Source organism: Sardina pilchardus, chromosome 18 (genome assembly GCF_963854185.1).
Source record: "Sardina pilchardus chromosome 18, fSarPil1.1, whole genome shotgun sequence".
Classification (NCBI taxonomy): Eukaryota; Metazoa; Chordata; class Actinopteri; order Clupeiformes; family Clupeidae; genus Sardina; species Sardina pilchardus.
Genome location: NC_085011.1, coordinates 2,116,909 through 2,139,721, shown reverse-complemented (window position 1 = coordinate 2,139,721; position 22,813 = coordinate 2,116,909). Strand labels below are relative to the sequence as shown.

Sequence of the window (22,813 nt, the reverse complement as noted above, 5' to 3'; positions counted from 1 at the left end):
ACTCTCGTTAATTTTTTCTCCGTTTACTGTATCACCAAATCAAACAGAATTTTGACACAGTGCATTGAAGTTTGCCAATGGAGCTTAGTGTATTTAACGCTAGACTTTAGCCCATTGACTTTACACTTTGGATCACTACTGTTTGATTTGGTGACAAATAGAGAAAAAATTAACAAGAGAAACCACGATGGAGATTAGCAAGGTGGGCCGTGGCTCGACACGCATGTGTGTGAGTGTGTGTAATGTGTCACTACACTCTTAAAACAAATGTGTTGTTGTGTTAGTTGTGTCGTTTTCAACACATTCATTTTAAGCGTGTACTCTATTTTTCAAGGGGTATTTTGGTTTCCTCGTGCTAGGGCCAAGCAGTCGATCCACACAATGAGTGTTTCTCTAAGGCGTGTAATGCTTATAATGTGTTTAATCAGTTATTTTCTAAGCATGCTCTGGCAGTCAGTCTGGATCAGGTTACTGGGAAAGACCCTACTCTGATTTCCTGGTCAAGTCACAAAGCATCCAGATTAATGAGACAAGGAAATCTCAACCAGACATAAATCATTCATCATCACAGACCAAATATTAAAGGAGGAGAGGAGAACTGCACAGGAGAACTGCACAGGAGAGCTGCACAGGAGAGCTCGCTTCCCTGCTGAACGCTGGACAACGGCACCACCAACTAACATCTGAGGTGAGCTGGGTTGCAGGTAAGCGGGTAACACACTTATCTTAACTCCTTTACCGTCCGTCAATGAAAGGCAGCACATGGTGCTTGTCCTCATTGAAAACACTTGAACATATTTTTTTTTTTAAAAGTCTTACAAAGTCTCTGAGACAAGCATAATACCAACAAACAAATGCTATTGACTCTATTGGTTGCACTGTAAAAAATTGTGATATTATAATACTGTACTGTATTTTTCTCATTTCCGTAGGAATGCATTAGCAGTGGTTAGGAGTGTTTGTTTTTGAGAGTTCCTTTAATCTGATTGCTGCCAGAGGTGTACATAGCCCATGTACTGCATCAGACATCAAAAAGGAAGAATAAATATCCTTGAGATAAGCTTAGGTCACCAATCACAGAAAGATATAGCCTAGTAAAGACATTTCGGTCATTTTTGATCCAGTTTTGCTTGGACGGGAAAGAGTTCATGTCATGTGTATCTAAATATCAATTTATATCGTTTTGTAATATGATCATTTTACTTGGAGAATGTCTCTCTCTGTCCCTCAACTTGTTATCCAAACAAGTGTCTCAGTAATTGACCAACCGCACACTGAGATCAGATCTCCCTCTAGAGGAGAGAAGACGAACAACAGCTGCACTTCACAATGGGGTGAGTGACTGTTAGTGACTGGGTGATTACAGCACAGTACATCATTACCATAGACTGTATAGACCTACAGTCTATGATCATTACAAATAGAAGTCCTGCATTCTTAAAGTCCTTAGAGTCTTAAAGTAAAAGTACTACCCTAATTTCCCAACTATTAGCTGCAGCTTATACATTTCTTTAGCTATGAGGTTAATACACGGGGTCAGATGATATGGTGTTAATATGGGTTTATTTATTTTAACGGATAAAACGCTGTCCTGTGGCTTATACACAATGTGGCTAATACACAGGAGCATACTGTAGTTTGGTTTCTCTTACTGATATATTATGCCATATTTAAACTGAAGAATCAGGATGTGGGGAGTATGTTACTGAGGAGCCAGTGTAAACTAGACCACTGTAAAGGCATTTGTTGACGTGGATTTATCAAAATGCTTTCAAAAAACAAAACAAAACAAAAAAAACAACACATAAATATAAACACACCATTTCAAGAAGAAAGTATTATATCTGCAAAATGTAGTTTGTCTTAAAGGCACCCTTTAACCTCAACAAAATCATTTTGATGGCACACACATTTTAGCTAATTGAGTTGAGGCAGCCTACGGAAAGAACAAGTGCCCACTGCCCACTAAAAATAGGTGTAACCCCAAGAGCAAATCTTCTTTGTTGCTGCTTTAAAGTAAAAGCACTTGGTCTCTCTGACTGACATTTGCCATCCTTGGATGATTTAAAGTGAAGAAGGATGCTATTCCTACTGTGAGGCCAGAGTAAACTACTAGACTACATTATGGAAAAGTATTTCTGTGAGCATGATTGAAGTGTTTACTGAATAAAATGAATGACAACAATAAGAATTACAGATTGTCTAATGATTGCAGGCACACACATGATCCTGAAGAGATAGTCTTTGGAGACAGCCAAAATAACTACAGAATTCCGGCTCTTCTCTACATTGAGAAATGGAAGAAATTCCTGGCGTTTGCTGAGAGTCGCACATCTCCTGCCGACCAGGATGCGAAGGATCTGGTGATGAGAACAGGCACCAGGGACACAGTCGGAGTGAAGGTACCAAAGAGGAGATTAAATACGTAACAAACAAACGCAACTTATGTCATTAATGCAGCAAAGCACCTCTTTAATTTGTGTTGTATTGATGTACAGTACAGTTACAGTACATCCTCGCCGTATATGTTGAGTCTTCATGTACTGTACATGTTATTTGTGTGTTGTATTGATATACAGTACATCATGGCCGTATATGTAGAGCCTTCATGTACATGTTATTTCTGCTATTTGTGATTCCAGTGGTCTTCCATGAAGGTGTTGACCAAAGCGACCAAAGACAACTACCGCACCATGAACCCCTGTCCAGTCTTCGAGACCAGCTCAGAGACACTGTTTCTTTTCTTCATCTGTATTGAGGGCCACACCGCAGAGATTAGCCTTCAGCCATGCCAAACCCGCTTGTGCTACATCACCACCCAGGATGAACATTTGGGCGACGACAGCTGGAGGGAATTAAAAGATCTGACTGATGATATAATAGTGGTTGAAAAAGAAAATAATAAAAAGCTTTCCGAGTATAAAACGTTTGCAGTAGGGCCAGGCCATGGCGTCGAAGCTAAGAGAGGCTCTTCTGTCCGCACAGGGGAGACTAGTACTGGCTCAGATGGCGCCAGGCTGCTGATTCCAGCCTATGTTAAAATCAGCGATGACAAAAGCTACTCTCTGGTTCTCTACAGTGATGATGGAGGCCAGTCGTGGGAGGCGGGGCAGCAACTGCGTAAGCATCTGTCGGGCGAGTGTCAGGTGGCGCAGATTCAGGGCACAGAGCTCTACTGTAATGCCCGCAGCTCGTGTCGTCGGGTAGAGGCAGTTAGTGATGACGCAGGGGCACAGTTTACCAAATATCTGGATTCCTCTCTGAAGGATTCATGCCACGGCTGCCAGGGCAGTGTGCTGGCCGTGCCTGACCAGGGCTCCTCCAACACATGGCTGCTCTACAGCCACCCGACCCAGAGGAAGAGGAGGGACCTGGGCGTCCGCCGGAGAGAGGCATCTCTTCAGGGGGCATGGGGGAAGCCCCTCGTCATCCACCCGGGGAACAGTGGCTACTCGGACCTGGCCCAGTGTGAGGAGGAGGGGCGCTTTGCCTGCCTGATGGAGTGCAGAGAGGCCAAAAACCTACAGATCGTCTTTAAGGAGTTTTCTCTCTGTGAGATTCCAAAACCTAAGTGTTCTCCTTGCTGCCTTCTGTGAAATATCCCATTAAAACATGATCTTTGAATAGTTCCAGTATAGAGCAGACTCAACTGTATGGGGTGAGTGAGGAAAGGAGCAATGCATAAAGAAGCAAATATTAAAGTGCTGCTGCAGTTAAAGGGATATTCCACCATTTTTGGAATTAAGCTCATTTTCCACCTCCCTTGAGCAAAACAATTTATATTGACCTTTTTCCCGTTCATCCAGCCATTCTGTGAGTCTTGCGAAACAACTTTTAGCTTAAGCCTAGCATAGATCATTGAAACGGATTAGACCATTAGCATCTCGCTTGCTAGCATCATGCTTAAAAGTGACTAAGATTTTTGGTAATTTTCCCATTTAAAACGTGTCTCTTCTCAAGTTAGAAAGTGCAATAAGACAAACTGAAAATGAAACCGTACCAAACGTACGAAAGTTGCAAACGTACCATGGGCGCAGTGATATCACGCAGCACCTGAAAATAGTCCCCGTTGGCAACAAGCAGAAGTTGCGTGTTTGCATGACTAGTGCAGTGCCCATACAAACAATGTTTTCCAAGAAACTTGTTGCCCAATGACGTTGATGCAGGTAGATCATGTTAGATTGGCGATGATGTAGAATCAGGCCCGTGCAGTTAGTAGAGCTTAAACTCACTTTGCAAAGTAAAAAAAGTGAAGGGGATAGGCGTTTGAGTTGCAGCTAATGGCAATATTAGACACATTATATACCCTTGCGTTTTTGCTGTTGTTGGGAAATGACAAAGCTAACCGCATGACCATGCGGTGCTATGAACTCGGAAGTGATGTTTGAATGAATGTTATGCCCATAGCCGATGTCCAGATCTAGTCAAGAATGGCTGTTACGCAAATTTTAACAGAATGCTACCAACGTGTGTGTGTCGGCATATTGTTGCAAGATCAGCAACCTGATCAGCGGTTGTTGATGTAGAGTAGCCTATGCAACATTACGTGACTTTAACAGCCTGCTTACCAACATGGGTGCATGTGTGTCGGACTCAGCATGTTTATCCAACATGAACAATCTTGAAACGGTCCGTTATTTAAGTGAGACATCGTAATTTCCATGAATGGCAACACGTGAGTTTGTCAGCGAAATGGGCTTTTTTTCTATGCTGGAGTAAGTGAGAGTGAGAAGGGGAGTGGCTAGAGTGGTAGAATTGTATTTTGCTTAACGATATCTTTGTCATTTTTTGTCCAAAAATGACCAGACTGCACTGCACTCACGCAAGACCTGTGTCAAATTTTAGGTCAGTCGGATGAGTGGTTCGAGAGTTATGCGTGGAACACACAGACAGACAAAGTGACACACAGACAGACGTTCCTTGCATTAATGGATAGATTTTTCCTTGATTTATGCTGTCTTTTTATGTTTTTATGTGTCTTTTTTTATTACTCTTTGACTGTTGCCCATCCATGCTTTTATCTGCTAGTACTGTTTGCTTTTGTTTATGTAAAGCACATTGAATGACCTCTGTGTATGAAATGCGTTATATAAATAAACTTGACTTGACTTGACTGGAGAGACTCAATTAGCCCATGGAGCTCTATTGTAGGCTACAGTCAGAGCGGTAGATAAAACAGAGTGGCGACACTCCGACCTCCATAGGAAAAAAGGGCAGCGCTTTTCCCAGGCTATTTCCTCGTTATGGGACTTTTGGATGGATATGAAATCTGGATATGCCACACCTGCGAGGTGGATGGATTATATTGACAAAGAAGAAGTGCTCAAAAACAAAAGTGTTGGCCCCAGCCGTGGCGCAACTGGCTGGGGCACCTGCTCCGCACGCCGGCGACCCGGGATCGATCCCTGCCCCGTGGTCCTTTCCGGATCCCAAAAAATAACCTTTTTTTAAAAAAAAAAAAAAAAAAAAAGTGTTGCGTTTACAATAACCTTTTATGGTGGCCAGCCCAAGGTACACACACACACACACACACAAACACACACACCTGCGAATATTCATGCTGTGTAATCAGCATATTGATAAGCCACACCTGTGAGGTGGATGGATTAGATTCATGGGTTTCATAAGGTCTCTTTTCCACATTAATCAAGCACCATGCAGTCTGCATTCACAATCTAGGTGCTTGATTGTATACACCTGTGGAAAGGGACCTGATGAAACTCATGAGTTGACAAAGAAGAAGTGCTAACAAAGATTTAAGCCTACCTTACAATGACAGACTTTGACAAGATTTGGGAAAGATTCTTGAAAGATTGTAGTCTTTTAACATGCCCCTCATTCATGCTTTACTCAAAAGACTACAATGTTGTTGATGGCACGTAAACACAGACACAAACATTTTCCTTCAAGAAAACCTTTAATAGGACATTCCTAATGTAAACCTTTAATAGGACATTCCTAGACAATATGCTGTTGATAAACCACTTGTTTAGAGGTTAATGGTCCAAAAATCGCATCCACAAAAGATCAGCAATCTGCTTTATCCACTTTTTAAAATCATCTTTTACGGAACAGACACCTGCCTCTTACTGATTTGGCTGAAACTCTGGTGTGCTAGGACAATATGCGGCCCCAGCCTGGTTCACTCTGCTTCTGAAGACCACATCCAACTTGAGTCTTGGCATATCAGAGGGAAACTACACATCTGTCCCCACATCCAGCTTGAGTCTTGGCATATCAGAGGGAAACTACACATCTGTCCCCACATCCAGCTTGAGTCTTGGCATATCAGAGGGAAACTACACATCTGTCCCCACATCCAGCTTGAGTCTTGGCATATCAGAGGGAAACTACGCATCTGTCCCCACATCCAGCTTGAGTCTTGGCATATCAGAGGGAAACTACACATCTGTCCCCACATCCAGCTTGAGTCTTGGCATATCAGAGGGAAACTACACATCTGTCCCCACATCCAGCTTGAGTCTTGGCATATCAGAGGGAAACTACACATCTGTCCCCACATCCAGCTTGAGTCTTGGCATATCAGAGGGAAACTACACATCTGTCCCCACATCCAGCTTGAGTCTTGGCATATCAGAAGGAAACTGTGTGTGTGTGTGTGTGTGTGTGTGTGTGTGTGTGTGTGTGTGTGTGTGTGTGTGTGTGTGTGTGTGTGTGTGTGTGTGTGTGTGTGTGTGTGTGTGTGTGTGTGTGTGGTGTGTGTGTGTGTGTGTGTGTGGTGTGTGTGTGTGTGTGTGTGTGTGTGGTGTGTGTGTGTGTGTGTGTGTGTGTGTGTGGTGTGTGTGTGTGTGTGTGTGTGTGGTGTGTGTGTGTGTGTGTGTGTGTGTGTGTGTGTGTGTGTGTGTGTGTGTGTGTGTGTGTGTGTGTGTGTGTGTGTGTGTGTGTGTGTGTGTGTGTGTGTGTGTGTGTGTGTGTGTGTGTGTGTGTGTGTGTGTGTGTGTGTGTGTGTGTGTGTGTGTGTGTGTGTGTGTGTGTGTGTGTGTGTGTGTGTGTGTGTGTGTGTGTGTGTGTGTGTGTGTGTGTGTGTGTGTGTGTGTGTGTGTGTGTGTGTGTGTGTGTGTGTGTGTGGTGTGTGTGTGTGTGTGTGTGTGTGTGGTGTGTGTGTGTGTGTGTGTGTGTGTGTGTGTGTGTGTGTGTGTGTGTGTGTGTGTGTGTGTGTGTGTGTGTGTGTGTGTGTGTGTGTGTGTGTGTGTGTGTGTGTGTGTGTGTGTGTGTGTGTGTGTGTGTGTGTGTGTGTGTGTGTGTGTGTGTGTGTGTGTGTATGTGTGTGTGTGTGTGTGTGTGTGTGTGTGTGTGTGTGTGTCTGCTGAAGCTGCTGCTGTTCAGGTGGCGTTCATCTCAGACAGTCGTAACAGACAGTCGTAAGATATGAGAACTCAGACAGTCGTAAGATATAAGAACTCAGACAGTCGTAAGATATAAGGCTTCTTGACACACATTTAGTCCTAAGATATAAGGCTTCAGACACAGACAGTCCAAAGATGTAAGGCTTCTTGTTTTGTTTGCTGTGTAGGCTTTAGATGACACAATGTTTTTCAAGTTCAAACGAGTCACAGGGTCAATAGTGTCTCCTACTGTGAAGACATTCATGACATGAGATGTGCGATACTTGTGTAAATATATACATATATGTGTGTGCACAAATGTCTGTGTGTGTGGTATCTATATATATGTGTGTCTGCACGTGTGTGTGTGTGTGTGTGGTATCTATGTGTGTATGTGCGTAAGTATGTGTGTCTGCACGTGTGTGTGTGTGTGTGCATCAGAGTGTTGTGTTGGGCTGAACAGCGGGCAGCTGGAGTGCGGGGTATGTGTGAGGTGGGTTAGGCGGGCACAGCGGGTACATGCCAGGGGGCACGGCTGCGTGGGCAGAGGGCGCCTGGCGGGCGAGGGTCTGCGCGGGCGACCTCACCAGCTGCCCCTGCATCATCAGGGCGTGCAGCACAAGTGGCGGTGCCACCCCAGACGCAGACACAGTGCCCCCTCGGTTCTTCAGGAAGGCCAGCCGGTGGTGCGGGGGGGGGTAGGGGGGGTACCCCAGCGCCCGGGGCCCCTCGCAGGCCTCCTGCGCCCCAAAGGTGCCCGCGGGGCACAGGCCGCCCAGGTGGCGGGCGTGTTGCGGGTAGCGGCGCCCTGGCGAGGAGGAGGAGCAGCTGTTCAGGTGCACGGCTCGCGCCGGCTCCGGAGGCTCCGCCCCCTCGCCCTGCCGCTCAGAGGAGCGGGCACAGTGCCTTACGTGTGTGTGTGTGTGTGTGTGTGTGTGTGTGTGCCCAACGCCAACGCGCCCGCGGGCACAGAGCACTCCCGCGCAGGGTGGCGCGGGGACGGGGACAGCGCTCGAGTCTTGGCAGGAGGCGCACTGCCCTCGGGGTCCTCTAGGCGGCGCTGGACTGCTCGCACAGCCTCTGATGTCCGCCAGAGACCGCCGGGCTGCTTCAGTCCTCCCGCGCCACTGACGCCCACGGGCACGCCCGCCTTATACGCCAGACTGGCATCTCGGGCGGGCACAGACACCTTATACGCCAGACTGGCATCTCTGGCGGGCACAGGGAACCGGTTGCAGGCTATGCCATCATGGGCATCTAGGCCCAGCTGTGTGGGAGCGGGCACTCTGCAGTCCCCGTGCATCGTGGGACAGGTACGACCTTCAAAAGGGCCCTTGGCGGGCGGCGGCGGCGGCATCTTGCGAGGGCTTGCGAGGTCGCCCGGTTTGTGGCGCCCGAGGAGCGCTGGTGGGGGCGGGGTTGAGTACCTCTCGTCGATGACCACGTCTGGAATGTTCCGCGTGACCCCGGCGACCCTGGACGCACACACCTGTACCTGCGCGTGCGCGTGCGCTCCCAGGTGCTGCTGCGGCCGCTGGGGCTGATGGCCGAGCCGGTGCCCGGTGTGGCGGAAGAGGCTGTGCAGGTGAGGGGACGAGTAGAACACCTGGGTCCCGTATCCGCAGCCGTGCGGGGCCATAGTCTCCTCCCAGGTCCTCTTCACGCGTTCCGGGGCCTCGGGCCCGCGCACGGCCTGCTCGGAGACGGAGCTCCACTGGGAGGAGGAGGAGGATGGGCAGGAGGAGGAGGAGGGGGGGCAGGAGGAGGAGGAGGGGGGGCAGGAGGAGGAGGGGGGGCAGGAGGAGGAGGAGGAGGAGGGGCAGGAGGAGGAGGGGGGGCAGGAGGAGGAGGGGGGGCAGGAGGAGAAGGGGGGGCAGGAGGTGGAGGAGGAGGAGGAGGGGCAGGAGGAGGAGGGGGGGCAAGAGGAGGAGGAGGAGGGGGGGCAGGAGGAGGAGGAGGAGGGGCAGGAGGAGGAGGGGCAGGAGGAGGAGGGGGGGGGGCAGGAGGAGGAGGGGGGGCAGGCCTCGGGGGCTGGTGGCCGGAGGCTCTGGGCGTGCTGGATGACGGAGGGCCGTGAGGCGGGGGGGGCAGCGTCTGGGCTGGGGGGGGGCCGTGAGGCGGGGGGGGCAGCGTCTGGGCTGGGGGGGTGAGCCGGTGGTGGCGCCCCCTGTTGACTGACGGGGTCAAGCGAGCAGGACACGACCCCCCCGCTACAGCTGCCCCCCGTCGCCCACGCCACGTCTGAGCGAGCAGCAGTAGGTGGCGCTGTGGGGTAGTTCTGGGGGGTAGTCCCACCTGCACACACCTGGGACAGCACACCTCCCCCACCTGCAGGGGGTGCTGTGGGGTAGTTCTGGGGCAAACCCCCCCCACCTGCACACACCTGGGACAGCACACCCCCCCCACCCGCGCACACCTGGGACAGCAGCTTCTTCTTGGCCAGGGGGGACATGCCGCTGTGGGGGCCGCTGAAGTAAGGGGCGCTGTGGGCGTTTGGGGGGGACCCCTGCAGAGCTCCAAGTGGGGGGGACCCCTCCAGAACTCCAAGTGGGGAGCCTTCAGCCTCCGCCACCTTCACAGGGCCCACCGGCTCCGACTCCCCCTCAGGGATCCGGCCGGCCACACGGGGCTCCGGGACCCCCAGGGGCAGCAGAGAGCGGTGCCCAGGAGAGGAGGCCTGCCGGTGGGCCTCGGGTGACGGCGCGTCCCCCTTGGAGAGGCTGCCTCCGGAGGGATCTTCGTCCTGGCGACAGGGTCTTCCTGATGGGTCTGCGAGCGAAGGTGACGGACGCTTTCGGTTGGTCTGGAGAGAGAGGTCCGTGAGGATGTGATTGGCTGGTTGGTGGTTGTCATGGTGATTTAATTGAGCGGAGAGCGTTTCCTCTTGTTTCATGGTAACCTGGAGTTCCTCTTCCTCCTCCTCCTCTTCCTCCTCCTCTGCCTTTGTGTTGATGTTTATGCTCACATCTTTCAGGAGCACCGAATATTGTACACCTTCACTGTCATCTGATCCCTGTTACACACACACACACACACACACACACACATACAGAACAAGAGGAAACTGTGAGTCAACTTGGCTTTGCATGCAGTACTAGAAGCAAACACTAGAGGGAGCTATGGCATCACTGAAAACACACTGATATCTTGTATGTTCTATAAACAGCACTGCTGATGTGGAAGGTGTAGATCTCTCTGATGGACAGTTTCATTTGAGCTATGACAACAGGCCACAATAAGGTAGTGATCACCTCCCGCTTTTTCCCCTTCCTCTACTGATAGGTGGTTGAATTATGACGTGGTACTGTGGTTGTGGAATGGTTTGCGCTGTGATTGATATTTGCTTCAGCGTTGAGGTGTTTGACTGGTGACATGTGTTGTTTAACTCACGGCAGAGCTCTGTGGTTGATGTTGGACTCAGCAGTGAGTTGTGTTGTTTAACTCACCGCAGAGCTCTGTGGTTGATGTTTGCCTCAGTGTTGGACTGGTGAGATGTGTTGTTTAACTCACCGCAGAGCTCTGTGGTTGATGTTTGCCTCAGTGTTGGACTGGTGAGATGTGTTGTTTAACTCACCGCAGAGCTCTGTGGTTGATGTTTGCCTCAGTGTTGGACTGGTGAGATGTGTTGTTTAACTCACCGCAGAGCTCTGTGGTTGATGTTTGCCTCAGTGTTGGACTGGTGAGATGTGTTGTTTAACTCACCGCAGAGCTCTGTGGTTGGGTGTCGCTCTGAGGCTCCTGCTTCAGGGCAACTTCAGCATTGGGATGGCCAGACGTTGGGGAGGAGCCTTTATCTTTACTTCCTGTAATGGCCACAGGCTCCGCCTTGATGGGGCGGAGCTCTACACCAGACCCCTCCTCCTGTGCCTGTGAGTACCTCTCATATGGGAGCAGCAACCTGGGGCAGACCAGAGAGAGAGGGAGGGGGGCAGACCAGAGAGAGAGGGAGGGAGGGGAGAGAGAAGTAGAATTTAAACATTACCAACACACACTTCACCTCTCACACACACACACATACACACACACACAAGTGCAGGAGCACGACGAGGACACACAGGTGCAGGACACATGTAGCAGCCAATAACATAATAACGGCCAATAATGTAATAACATAATAACGGCCAATAACGTAATAACATAATAACGGCCAATAACGTAATAACATAATAACGGCCAATAATGTAATATGGGCAATAATGTAATAACATAATAACGGCCAATAACGTAATAACATAATAACGGCCAATAATGTAATATGGGCAATAATGTAATAACATAATAACGGCCAATAGCGTAATAACATAATAACGGCCAATAATGTAATATGGCTAATAATGTAATAACATAATAACGGCCAATAACATAATAACATAATAACGGCCAATAACGTAATAACATAATAACGGCCAATAATGTAATATGGCTAATAATGTAATAACATAATAACGGCCAATAACATAATAACGGCCAATAACGTAATAACATAATAACGGCCAATAATGTAATATGGCCAATAATGTAATAACATAATAACGGCCAATAACGTAATAACATAATAACGGCCAATAATGTAATATGGCCAATATAGTAATAACATAATAACGGCAAATAACGTTACAACGGCCTATAATGTAAAGCGGGCAATAACGTAATAACGGCCAATAACATAATAACGGCCAATAATGTAACACAGCCAATTATGTAATAACGTAATAATGGCCAATAATATAATAACATAATAACGGGCAATAATATAATATTTTTACTTATTGAGCTTTTTCACTTATTGTTTTTTTAAAAATGGTGTATTTGTATTAGTGCTTCCTGTGGGACTGAGATGTAAACTAGTGTAAAACTAACTCTGGTGAAATGCATCAAATGGTCACATTTATGTTTTAATTGCACATTGTCCCTTACAAATAAAACTGAAATTGAATTGATTTTAAAAAAATGCCTACATGGCCCCAGCCGTGGTGTGACTGGCTGGGGCACCCGCACCGCACACCGGCGACCCAGGTTCGATTCCCGCCCCGTCGTCCTTTCCGGGTCCCACCCCAATGCTCTCTCCCACTCACTTCCTGTCTCTCGCTTTACTATCCTATCATTAAAGGCATAAAAGCCCAAACATTTACTTTAAAAAAAGACTACGTTATTGGCCGTTATTATGTTATTGGCTGCTACACACCCCCATAGGTACTGTAAACAGCATTATATTTAACAATATATATTTCATGATCTCATCACTATAATGAACGTCACATGTCTATTTCTGTTGACCTAGATAGCACTGTGAGAACAGCAGAATCAGGCGTGAGCTGCACTTTAGAATGCTTCTGTCAGGGCTGAAAGAGTTTAGTTCATTCTCTGGATCATAGCCCATTGATATACAACATCAAGTACTTACACACACACACACACACACACACACACACACACACACACACACACACACACACAGACACACACACACACACACACACACACACACACACACATTAACACTGGGGCATCCTCGCGACAGTAGTCCTAGTACTTCCTCTCTGACCAACACACACACACACACACACACACACACACACACTGCCCTTAAAAGTGTACAAATGTTTTACATTTATTCATTTCCCTGTAAACTCCCCTCTGGCTGTGTTTATCTTCCTGAGCCCAAGTGAAAAAAGCCGTCTGTAATTCAGAGCACAAAAGTGGGAACAAGCTCAGCATCCGCCAGGAAACCAAAGACTGCTGGGAATTACTCTGCTTTGGAAAACGATATGCAGTGTTTACATTCTAGTTTTAACTAATACTTTGGGAAATTAAATGCACTGTTTACATTCTAGTTTAAACGAATACTTGGTTTGCAGGACCTTTTGATGAATGTTATAAACTTCTCGCATATATAGTTGATATGGCAACCAGTGACATAAATCCGTTTCCCTTCAGGGGTGGAGGGTGATTACAGTCTTTTACAGTCCGTTTACACTAGCTATTTATCTTTCATAAGGCCAGATTGCGCACAAAGTGTGCGTGTGTGTGTGTGTGTGAAAGAGAGAGAGAGAGAGAAAGGGAGGGAGAGAAAGCACAAGGAAACCAGACGGTTTCTATAAACATAACTGGAACTGAAAGTTTCATACACACACACACACACACACACACACACACTCCCCCTTCTCATATTCCACATAACAGACTCAGCTCACTATACGGCCTGCACAGCAAGGTGCTGTCAGCTCTTATGGGGGATCCCATCCCATACCGACCTGTTACATAAGCGCCATTATCATGACAGAGCCAGCTAGTGTTGGACCTTATGTAAACTATCAGTTAGAGAGAGAGAAGAAGAGAAAAAGAGAGTGAACAAGAGAGGTTTGGTGTAGACAGAGAGAGGGGGGGTGGTTGTGAAAGAGAGAGAGAGAGAGAGTGATGGAAGGAATACTAGTTACATTGACAGAGAAAGAGAGGAAGAAGGAATAGTTCAACTGAAAGAGAGAGAGAGGGAGGGAGGGAGAAGGAATACTAGTTAAACTGAAAGAGAGAGAGAGAGGAAATGAATACTAGTTAAACTGACAGCAGTGCAGGCCATGGTGATTTGTGATTACAGCTCCATAACAGCTCCATTACAGCTCAGCTCCACTACAGCTCAGCTCCACTACAGCTCAGCTCCATTACAGCTCAGCTCCACTACAGCTCAGCTCCACTACAGCTCAGCTCCATTACAGCTCCATTACAGCTCAGCTCCATAACAGCTCAGCTCCATTACAGCTCAGTTCCATTACAGCTCAGTTCCATTACAGCTCAGTTCCATTACAGCTCAGCTCCATTACAGCTCAGCTCCATAACAGCTCCATTACAGCTCAGCTCCACTACAGCTCAGCTCCATTACAGCTCAGCTCCATTACAGCTCAGCTCCATTACAGCTCAGCTCCACTACAGCTCAGCTCCACTACAGCTCAGCTCCACTACAGCTCAGCTCCATCACAGCTCAGCTCCATTACAGCTCAGCTCCATCACAGCTCAGCTCCATTACAGCTCAGCTCCACTACAGCTCAGCTCCATCACAGCTCAGCTCAACTACAGCTCCATTACAGCTCAGCTCCATTACAGCTCAGCTCCACTACAGCTCAGCTCCACTACAGCTCAGCTCCATCACAGCTCAGCTCCATTACAGCTCAGCTCCATCACAGCTCAGCTCCATTACAGCTCAGCTCCACTACAGCTCAGCTCTATTACAGCTCAGCTCCACTACAGCTCCATTACAGCTCAGCTCCACTACAGCCTAGTTCCATAACAGCTCAGCTCCATAACAGCTCAAGCTCCACTACAGCTCAGCTCCATTACAGCTCAGCTCCACTACAGCTCAGCTCCATAACAGCTCAGCTCCATAACAGCTCAGCTCCACTACAGCTCAGCTCCATTACAGCTCAGCTCCATAACAGCTCAGCTCCATAACAGCTCAGCTCCACTACAGCTCAGCTCCACTACAGCTCAGCTCCATTACAGCTCAGCTCCATAACAGCTCAGCTCCACTACAGCTCAGCTCCACTACAGCTCAGCTCCATAACAGCTCAGCTCCATTACAGCTCAGCTCCACTACAGCTCAGCTCCATTACAGCTCAGCTCCACTACAGCTCAGCTCCACTACAGCTCAGCTCCACAACAGCTCAGCTCCACTACAGCTCAGCTCCACTACAGCTCAGCTCCACTACAGCTCAGCTCCATTACAGCTCAGCTCCACTACAGCTCAGCTCCATTACAGCTCAGCTCCACTACAGCTCAGCTCCATTACAGCTCAGCTCCACTACAGCTCAGCTCTATTACAGCTCAGCTCCACTACAGCTCAACTCCATTACAGCTCAGCTTCATTATATCGTGGCAGAGATGGCAAAGATATCATTGCTAGTGGTGACATAAGTCAGCCAGTCAAGCAGGCGGACTATTACTGTATGAGCCTTATGTAAGGGCTCACTCACTCGGAGGGTGTGTGTGTGTGTGTATGTGTGTGCGCACATGGGGGGGGTCCTTTTCTCTTCACTTCTTCTTATCAGGTTATTATGCTCTTGCTGTGCTACACCCTGGTGCCTGGGTCTGGATCATCTCATTCATGTCACATATATGATCATCTCCACATAAACGCCTCATTCATGTCACATATATTATCATCTTCACACATAAACGCCTTGTGTCATGTCATATGTATTATCATCTCCACATATAAGCGCCTTGTTCATGTCTCCACTTTAAGTCCTGTTCAACACATCAGCGGAGGTTTCTGGTGTCATTGTGGAGCTGCTGATTTTGAGCGGTCCTAAGTATGTACAATACTAATATCCACCTTATTCCTTAACCCGGAAATATGTATCGTTGCGATGGTTACGAGACTGTTTTCAACTTCCGTTCATTCTGTTAACATGTGCGTTCTCCGTAGCGAACTAGATTATGCCTCAACTTAGATTTCTTTCGAAATGTTGACAATTCTGCCCTCGGCATGTATTAACTACATCATATATAACCGATATAAAATAGAAAAGTTTACTTTTATATGCGTTATGATATGTTAAGCACCGTAAACCGTCACGTTAAAACAGATACAATGCAGCTTCGCCGGAAATAGAAAACCGTCTCGGTGTCATGGCGACCCCCATTGTTGGGCTGCGGAATATCGTGGATAGTATTGTAATAGTACTAGTATGTGCTGCTTTACCAAGCTGAAATCGTTCCAAATGCCCTGCTCTTCTGTGTCCCCTTTGATGCAGTTTTAGTGTTAACCACTAGAGGGAGAATTATCCTTTTAGAACCCGATGACATCACCAAAACTCCAGTGAGCTACTGCAGGCCAGTAGAGAAAAGACATTATGACAAAAAAATATTCCTGACACTTCTTAACTCTCTCTCTCCCGCTCTTTCTCTCTCTCTCAGTCTTTCTCTCTCTCTTGTCTCTGCTCAAATGAACATAATGTTCAGAGACGGGATGCTGTGTCGTGTGCCCCGCATCACTTCCTGTTTGGTGATAATGGACTAATTTCTCTGTGCGTTACTGAGCACAGGAATCCTCTCTGGTCAAATGAAGTCAACTCTCCCAGCGGCCAAACACGGAGTGTGAAGAGGGTCATTTGAGTATTGTACCAGTGGCACTGGGAAACATAGTGTGTTCTGGTGTCGATTCTGGTATCAGTTCTGGTAAAGGTTCTGGTATAGACCTCTGAAGTTCGCCTACAAAAAAGCCACCACCTTTGCCCAAATAAGGAGATCCGGTATCTCAAGATTTTTTCTATGGGAAAATAACATGGGGATTTTGAATTATCGCACCTGTTAAACTCTCACGGGGACGAAGAAATTGGAAATGCAGACGTTTTGCGCTACAAAGTTTTGTCCTCTGCCTTCAAGTGCATACTGTGATCTTCGGTAGGTGAAGATGTCACACTTTGATCTTCGCTACCCCAGAGCTAACTTACAATGCAACTTGCCATAGGCAGTTAGCTTCAATTAACTCCCGGATCTCCTTATATGGGCAAAGATGGCAGCTTTGGATCCTTTTTGTAGGCGAACTTCAGAGGTCTATTAGTTCTGCTGTCAGTTGTAGCATCGGTTCTGGTATCGGTTCTGGTATCTGTTCTCGAGGTTCTGCCCCAGAACAGGACCAGATCCGACCCGGTTCTCCTGATGGCGTTGATGTCAGCGTGAGAGAATAACACACTCTCTGAATTGGCACTTCCAACACTGAACCCATAAATTTACATTAAAGCTCTGTTATTTTTCAACAACTATTTTTAGATAGAAAAACCACTGTTGCTATGACAGTCTTCCTCCCTCCCTCCCTCCCTCCCTCCTACACACACACACACACACACACACACACACACACTTGCTTCATGATGGCTACAGGATAATTAAGTGGTTATGGAACAGTGTTTCCTGCAAAGTGAGCATTTTTCCGACATCCACACTCTGGGCTTGTGTGGAGTACGCGCTAGGCTAGGCTAGGCTAGGCTAGGCTAGGCTAGGCTAGGCTAGGCTAGGCTCCAGTAATGGCGTAATTAATGTCACTTCGTCTCCGTGGGGACCAACCCCATGCAGGGCTAGTGTGAAGAATGAGCCCGACTGCTTTATCACACACACACACACACACACACACACACACACACAAACACACACACACACACACACACACACACACACACACACACACACACACACACACACACACACAGGGCTATAGTGAGGAAGGGCCCGACTGCTCCAAGGTTATTCATGCTGTTCCTTCTGACCTGCGTCTACTGTTATTATTTCACAGAGCTGTAAGATCTCAACAGCTGATCTCAGAGGCTTATTATGGTCGTCACACACAGATATACACGTCACACGCACGCACACACACACACACGCACACACACGTCAGAGGCTCAGGAGAGAGGGGTTGCTTATTACGGTTGTCTGTGAAAGGCTTGATGATGGATGTGTATTATTGATTGACTGAGTAGCAAAATGACTGTTTTTAATACACTCCACTAAAAGCGGGCGCACACACACACACACACACACACACACACACACACACGAGTGTATGGCTATAAAGAGGGCCGATTTTTCAATGTTAACTGTTCATTCTCTCTGGTGAGTGTAATGACGACTTTGAAGAAAATGAAACTGAGCCGGTGTGGCTATTAAATATCCACTGCTTTCTTAAGAGCACAGGAACAAACGCAGAAAAAGAAACTATTAATGTGTGTGTGTGTGTGTGTGTGTGTGTGTGCTTTCTTAAGGGCACAGGAACAAACGCATAAAAAGAAACTATTAATGTGTGTGTGTGCTTTCTCAAGGGCACACAAACAAAGGCATGAAAATAATCAATTAATGTGATATTAACGACGCAGTGATGCAATCCTGGCTAATCCTAACGTGAGCTTTTTTACAAGAATCCCAAAAGGAAGAAGGAAGCTGAAACAATGACTCACTCTCCTAGAATGAAAAGCATAGGAACACATGTTCAGTTGGAGTGGAGTGGCTAATGTGTTAACACACACACACACACACACACACACAGACACACACACACACATACACGGCACGCGCACACACACACACTAGTGGCTAATGTGCTAACACACAGCACTGTGCTGTGAAACGCTCTACCAGTCAATGATGTCAGGGAGGCTCCTGGAGACACACACACACACACACACACACATATGGTGACACTAAATACGCTTACAGTAAGAGGCACACGTACCCATACAAACACACACACACACACACACACACTAGAACATACAGTACTGTATAACCATACACACACACACACACACACACATACCCGTCCACATGGTTCAGTGAGGATATGGCCACAGGCTAAAACTGCCTTTCAACGAAGAGAGGAAAAAAGAATATACTGAGAAAATAAATACAACCAATTACCCTGCCTGGCTGCAGCCCACACACACAAACACACACACACACACACACACACACACACACACACACACACACACACACACACACACACACACACACACACACACAAACACACACACACACAAAACGCACTACATCTCCACGGCTCCTTCTAATAACAGAAACAATCATTTCATTCACACAGCGACTTGATCAACTGAGTGCTGCACTGTAGGGCAGTGTGATGTCCACTCACACACACACACACACACACACACAGAGAGACACACACACAGTGCTTGAAGTGGGAAAAAATAAGTGCAGGAACTCTACTTTTCCGACATTTGACATTTGTACGGTGAAAAAAAATCAAGTCTTTAGGAGGTGTTGGTCGAAAAACTTTTTTAATTTAATCATTTTTTCAAGCAATAACCTATAGGCCTAATTTACTTTTTTCTAATTCACAAATGGAATATGAAAACCATTAAAACAACATGAACCAGACCAGTGTGATAGCCACCTGTAGGCCTAACAATATACTGAGCTAAGGGCCCTAGAACCAGAAACCTTTGGGCTGAAGGCCCAGAAGAAGAAAACTGTGAAATAGGCTGTAGGTACTTGTTACATTGATTTAATTAACAATAACTGGCCAAGAACAGAGATTAGGTCAAAAGTCAGAACAAGTGGGTAAGTGTGACTTTAAGTGTTCTTTCTATTGCTATTGTGGGTCCTGAAATGGCATTTCAAGCATCTGCCAAGGCTATATGACAAACAGGGATCTGAATACAACTTCTGATATGAAAAATAAATTATTTTGAAGTGGGGATATGGAGAGATATGAAACAATGCAGAAATTTGATGTGATTTCCAAAAAGGATTTATCGTGATTACTGCTAATTACACAGAGCATTGGAATCAGTAGGATCTCCTGTTTATTTTGATATGTAGTTTGCCATAGGGCAATAACGAAATCGTCAGATATTTCACAGAGAAGAATGGGTATGACGCAGAACTAAATGTGCCATTCGTTTTTGTAGGTAACTGTAGGTACTTTTCAACGCTAATTATCTCGCGAACCGTTCATCATAGAAACTAGCGGCTAGTGCCATTGGAAAGGTCAGGTTCTGCAGTTTCATGTGATATGCCTGTTATTTCGGTGCGATCTTCTAGCGCAGCAATATGACCGAGAAGAATGGGTGCGGCCGCGGCCACATGGTGCGTCTTGAAGAGGGCAGAGAGGGTTTGCCAGCGGCCCGATGGTGATCTTCTCGCGGCCCGGTAGATTGAGAAACACTGTGATAGGGCACTGTTGTGGCTCGTGGGTAATGTAGTCTTTCATCGGTCTTGTGATGTTGTCTATTCTCGGGCCACTGTGACTGTCACTGCGTCGGATCAGTTTCAGTAAGTACCGGAAGGCAGAAAAAAGTGGCGGAACTCAAAAGACGAAAATACAGAAGTTCCGGAACTGCGTTCCGCTGCGTTCCGGCCCACTTCAAGCACTGCACACACACACACACACACACACACACACACACACACACACACACACACACACACACACACACAGACACACACACACACACCCCCCACACACACACACACACACCATCTTCAAGACAAATGTCATTCAGATAATGGTATATACTCCACACCTCCACAAGGAGACACTTCATGAACGTTAACAGTGTGCTCGCTTAAAGGACAGGAAGCAATTGCACACACAAATGCACCAATATAACACACCTAGCACAATAACAAACATGAACACACACACACACACACACACACACACACACACACACACACGTACCTCTCGTAGTGTCTGCGGGTGCAGGTGGCAGCACTGGTGCTCCCTGGATGCCCCCCGAGCTCATCATACACCTGCTTCCACTGCCTATGAGCTGTGATCTACACACACACACACACACACACACACACACACACACACATAGAGAGAGAGAGTTCATCATTATGCCTATGAACTTTGATCTACGCACACACACACACAGAGAGAGAGTGTTCATCATCTGCCTATGAGCTGTGATCTACACACACACACACACACACAGAGAGAGAGAGTGTTCATCATCTGCCTATGAGCTGTGATCTACACACACACACACACACACACACACAGAGAGAGTGTTCATCATCTGCCTATGAACTGTGATAGAGGGAGGGGGGTGGAGAGAGAGCGTGAGGGAGAGAAGAGAGGCAGAGAAAGGCAAAGAAAGAGTGTGAGAAATAGAGAGACCAGGAGAGAGACAAAAGCTGTTTGAACTACAGTACGATGCAATACCACAGTAGTTAGTTTACAAATCTGGTGCCCCATATGGTTTCATCTGGCTCTACATGACACTCAAGCACAGCCTGGTACTGGACCACTGCACACAGTGTGTGTGCACATGATGTGGTGTACCGTATCAGTGGGGTATGAGCCAGAGAGAACCAGCTTCACCTGCTCAGCCCTGAAACAAGGCTTTCTACACTCCAGCAGAAACAATGCTTTCTACACTCCAGCTAAAATAAGGCTTTCTACGCTTCAGCTGAAACAAGGCTTTCTACACTCCAGCTAAAATAAGGCTTTCTAAACTCCAGCTAAAGTAAGGCTTTCTACACCCCAGCTAAAATAAGGCTTTCTACACTCCAGCTAAAATAAGGCAACACTCTTCCAGCTGTTTTCTGTGCCTTCAAATGACAGTTTTTGCCGCTAGCTGCCCATTCCGTGAGCACATTGTAAAAAACCCCGGTCTCTGTAGTCAGCCCAGGCTCCGAAAACAGGAAACAAACAAAGTGGGGGCAGCCTGCCTCTCAAACAAAACTGAAACCCTGTGTAGAATTATCTGGGAATACTGAAGGTAGGGTTGAGCTACCTCTCCGGTGTGTGTGTGTGTGTGTGTGTGTGTGTGTGTGTGTGTGTGTGTGAATACTGAAGGGAGGGGTATGCTCCCTCTCTGTGTTTCGTGTGGTCCTTGGCAAAAATTCTATGTACGTTGTTTTGGATACTGCTAATAAACTTTAATGTAAACATAAGCACAAAGAAATGCGACTGTGCAATCCCTGACTGCCCTTTAAGTGTTATATCTGTTTACCTGTTCATAGCCTCCAAGCTTCTGCGCCGTCTCAAACATGGTCCACAGGTTAACTGTTGAGCAGGGGGGCACACCATTAGGAACATGAGCATTCACCTCCAACACACACCGCAGTCAAATTACTTTAGGGCTGTTATACAGTGAAATATAAATACTATTTACTACTCTATAAATAAATATAAATACTATTCACTATTTTATAAATAAATATAAACACTATTCTATAAATCCACATGAGATCACAGATGTGACACAAACACACACAGACACACACACACACACACACACACACACACGCACACACCTCACACACACAGACACATCTCTGAGTTTTCATTTCTTTTCACTTCACCATGAAAATCTGTTTTTTTATTGTGGCGTAAAAACAACAAGACAAGAAAACTAACTGTCAGTTAGCCTAATGTACCAGCACTGTTTGCCTTGGAGATTTTAGACCAGATCAAGATGAAGAAAATAGCCTTGGAGATATCAATCAAAATCCAATCAAGGCTCACATTCGTCAGAATGGCATTCCACTATCTCTACATCTAGTGCTATTGATTTTCCTCACACACCCCGACTGTAGCTCTCTTTTGCTAGCTCGCTCTTTGGACACACACACACACACACACACACACACACCTCACACACCCCGACTGTAGCTCTCATTTGCTAGCTCGCTTTTCAGGGAATATCTGTTTATCATGACAGCGTTATATATATATATATATATATATATATATATATATACAGTATATATATATATAGTCAGTCATTTTGGCTTTCTTTTTCTGAATGCTCTTTGGACACACACACACACACACACACACACACAGACACACACACACACACACAGACACACACACACACACACACACACACAAAGACCTTTCATTAATTGGTGATGATTCATTTGGATTACTGATGTTATTATTGTCGTCATCACATCGTAAAATGTGTGTGTGTGTGTGTGTGTGTGTGTGTGTGTGTGTG

The 22,813-nt window shown here is 46.8% G+C and overlaps 2 protein-coding genes across 5 annotated transcripts in view; one reads left to right on the top strand and one right to left on the bottom strand.

Moving 5' to 3' along the window:
• Positions 1-592: 592 nt before the first annotated feature.
• On the top strand, positions 593-3,649 carry LOC134063916 (sialidase-3-like). 4 transcript variants are annotated; one of them, XM_062519666.1, is made up of 4 exons: positions 593-688; positions 1,249-1,334; positions 2,216-2,402; positions 2,643-3,649. In XM_062519666.1, exons 2-4 carry the CDS (start codon positions 1,330-1,332, stop codon positions 3,594-3,596), a joined length of 1,146 nt encoding a protein of 381 aa, XP_062375650.1. In that variant the 5' UTR covers positions 593-688; positions 1,249-1,329; the 3' UTR covers positions 3,597-3,649. The 4 variants fall into 4 exon arrangements, with proteins under 4 accessions (XP_062375650.1, XP_062375648.1, XP_062375649.1 ...); XM_062519664.1 differs by having other exon boundaries at positions 2,198-2,402; XM_062519665.1 differs by having other exon boundaries at positions 604-704.
• A 4,134-nt stretch (positions 3,650-7,783) lies between these two features.
• The window catches only part of LOC134064375 (AT-rich interactive domain-containing protein 5B-like), a 46,928-nt gene continuing 31,898 nt past the window's right edge, over positions 7,784-22,813 (bottom strand). The window contains exons 7-13 of the mRNA XM_062520294.1: positions 21,821-21,873; positions 20,539-20,636; positions 11,049-11,244; positions 9,753-10,359; positions 9,370-9,719; positions 8,317-9,060; positions 7,784-8,224 (exon numbers count right to left, since the gene is read on the bottom strand). Coding sequence (XP_062376278.1) covers positions 7,784-8,224; positions 8,317-9,060; positions 9,370-9,719; positions 9,753-10,359; positions 11,049-11,244; positions 20,539-20,636; positions 21,821-21,873 — 2,489 coding nt within the window. The remainder of the gene's footprint in view (positions 8,225-8,316; positions 9,061-9,369; positions 9,720-9,752; positions 10,360-11,048; positions 11,245-20,538; positions 20,637-21,820; positions 21,874-22,813) is intronic.